The sequence below is a fragment of the Carcharodon carcharias genome, chromosome 31, assembly GCF_017639515.1.
Source record: "Carcharodon carcharias isolate sCarCar2 chromosome 31, sCarCar2.pri, whole genome shotgun sequence".
Lineage (NCBI taxonomy): Eukaryota > Metazoa > Chordata > Chondrichthyes > Lamniformes > Lamnidae > Carcharodon > Carcharodon carcharias.
The window spans coordinates 31,964,353-31,965,872 of NC_054497.1; the positions used below are offsets into that span (position 1 = coordinate 31,964,353).

Consider the following 1,520-nt stretch of genomic DNA (forward strand, 5'->3'; position numbering starts at 1 on the left):
ACAAGACGTTGAGCAGAAAATGAGACCCTCTTTCCACTTGGCCCCGGCAGAGTTTGGAGGTTTTGGAGCAGAGATCAGGTTAGCTGGGAAATCTCAATCAACCCATCAGCTGTGAGTGTCCTCTCATTATTAGCCAATCAACATCCTCCGAAGAGAGAGCTTTGCCCTGTGGGTGATGGACAGATACAAACCTCCAGCTGATTGGTGGACCACTCTGAATATGCAAATAAGACACAAACAAAGAAAAGAGGAGTGAGGAGCTACTTTCTGCACCTAATTTGCTATCCAAATTGTAAATCCCGGAAAAATTAAAGATTCACAATCAGTAGATGAAATGAATAGTGAAATGGTGTCGCTGTGACTGTAAAGGGGGAAGGGGGGTTAGACCTGTTAGTCAGGCAGTGCCGGCCCTTTTCCTGCTGCTGGATCGGGATCGGGATGGACCGGTTCAGCCCTGCCATGGATTTCAGCGCGGCTGCCGGAGCCGGAGCCGGAGCCTCGGAGCAGGCGGAGCTGTCGCGGCTAATGGCGGCGGAGCAGCAGAAAGCCCAGTTCCAGCTGAAAGTGCACAGCTTCACCGAGGTTTGCTGGGACAGGTGCGTGGACAAGCCGGGCTCCCGGCTGGACTCTCGGACCGAGGCCTGTCTGGTCAGCTGCGTGGAGCGCTTCGTGGACACCGCCCTGGCCATTAGTCAGCGCTTCGCCCAGATGGTGCAGAAGGGAGGGCATTGAGTCAACATCTTGGTTACGGTGACTGCCGGCTTGGCCGCTGCTGCGGAGCCGGAGGGTTTTCATGGCTGTAACATTATCCGCTGTGGACACGCTGCAAGTCCCAAGGTCATCTCAGCAACTTCCGCTATCACTGTCTGTAAATTCACGCACACTCATTAAAGCCTTTTTCCCACATGACGACCCTTCGTGTGCTCTCCTGAAATGGATAATCTTCTGGAGGGAGAGAGAGAGAGACAAAAAAAAAGTTTGCAGGGCTACAGGGAAAAGGCTGTAGAATTGGGACCAGGTGAGTTGCGCTGCCAGAGGGGCCAGTACGGACATGATGGGCCGATTGATCAACTTTTGTAACCGCTCCTGATTGTTCTGGTGTTTATCCTTTGACTGTATCTGCTTCCGCCACTCTTGGGCAGCGCATTCCAGATCCTAAACACTCGCTGCGTTAAAGGAAAGTGTTTCCTCCTTTGCCAATCACTTTACATTGTTGTCCCCGATTCTTCACTGTTCTGCCAGTGGAAGCAGTTTCTCTGAACCTACTCAGTCTAGACCCTTCATGATTCTGGACACCTCTATCAAATCACCCTCTTTACCCTTCAGTCAGGAAAAACAACCTAGCTTCCCAAATCTATCCTCATCCCTGAAACCATTCTCAGAAATCTTTCTGCACTGGCTATAAAGTCTTCATATCTTTCCTTAAGTGCAATGCCCAGAATTGAACACTATACTCTAGTTGAGGCCGAACTAGTGTTTTATAAAAGGTTCACTAACATCCTTGCTTTTGTACCCTGCCT

The 1,520-nt window shown here is 50.5% G+C and overlaps 1 protein-coding gene across 1 annotated transcript; it reads left to right on the forward strand.

Moving 5' to 3' along the window:
- Window positions 1-298: 298 nt before the first annotated feature.
- timm8b (translocase of inner mitochondrial membrane 8 homolog B (yeast)) lies at window positions 299-909 on the forward strand. Its single transcript, XM_041177499.1, has one exon. It carries the CDS (start codon window positions 439-441, stop codon window positions 730-732), a length of 294 nt encoding a protein of 97 aa, XP_041033433.1. The 5' UTR covers window positions 299-438; the 3' UTR covers window positions 733-909.
- Window positions 910-1,520: the final 611 nt, after the last annotated feature.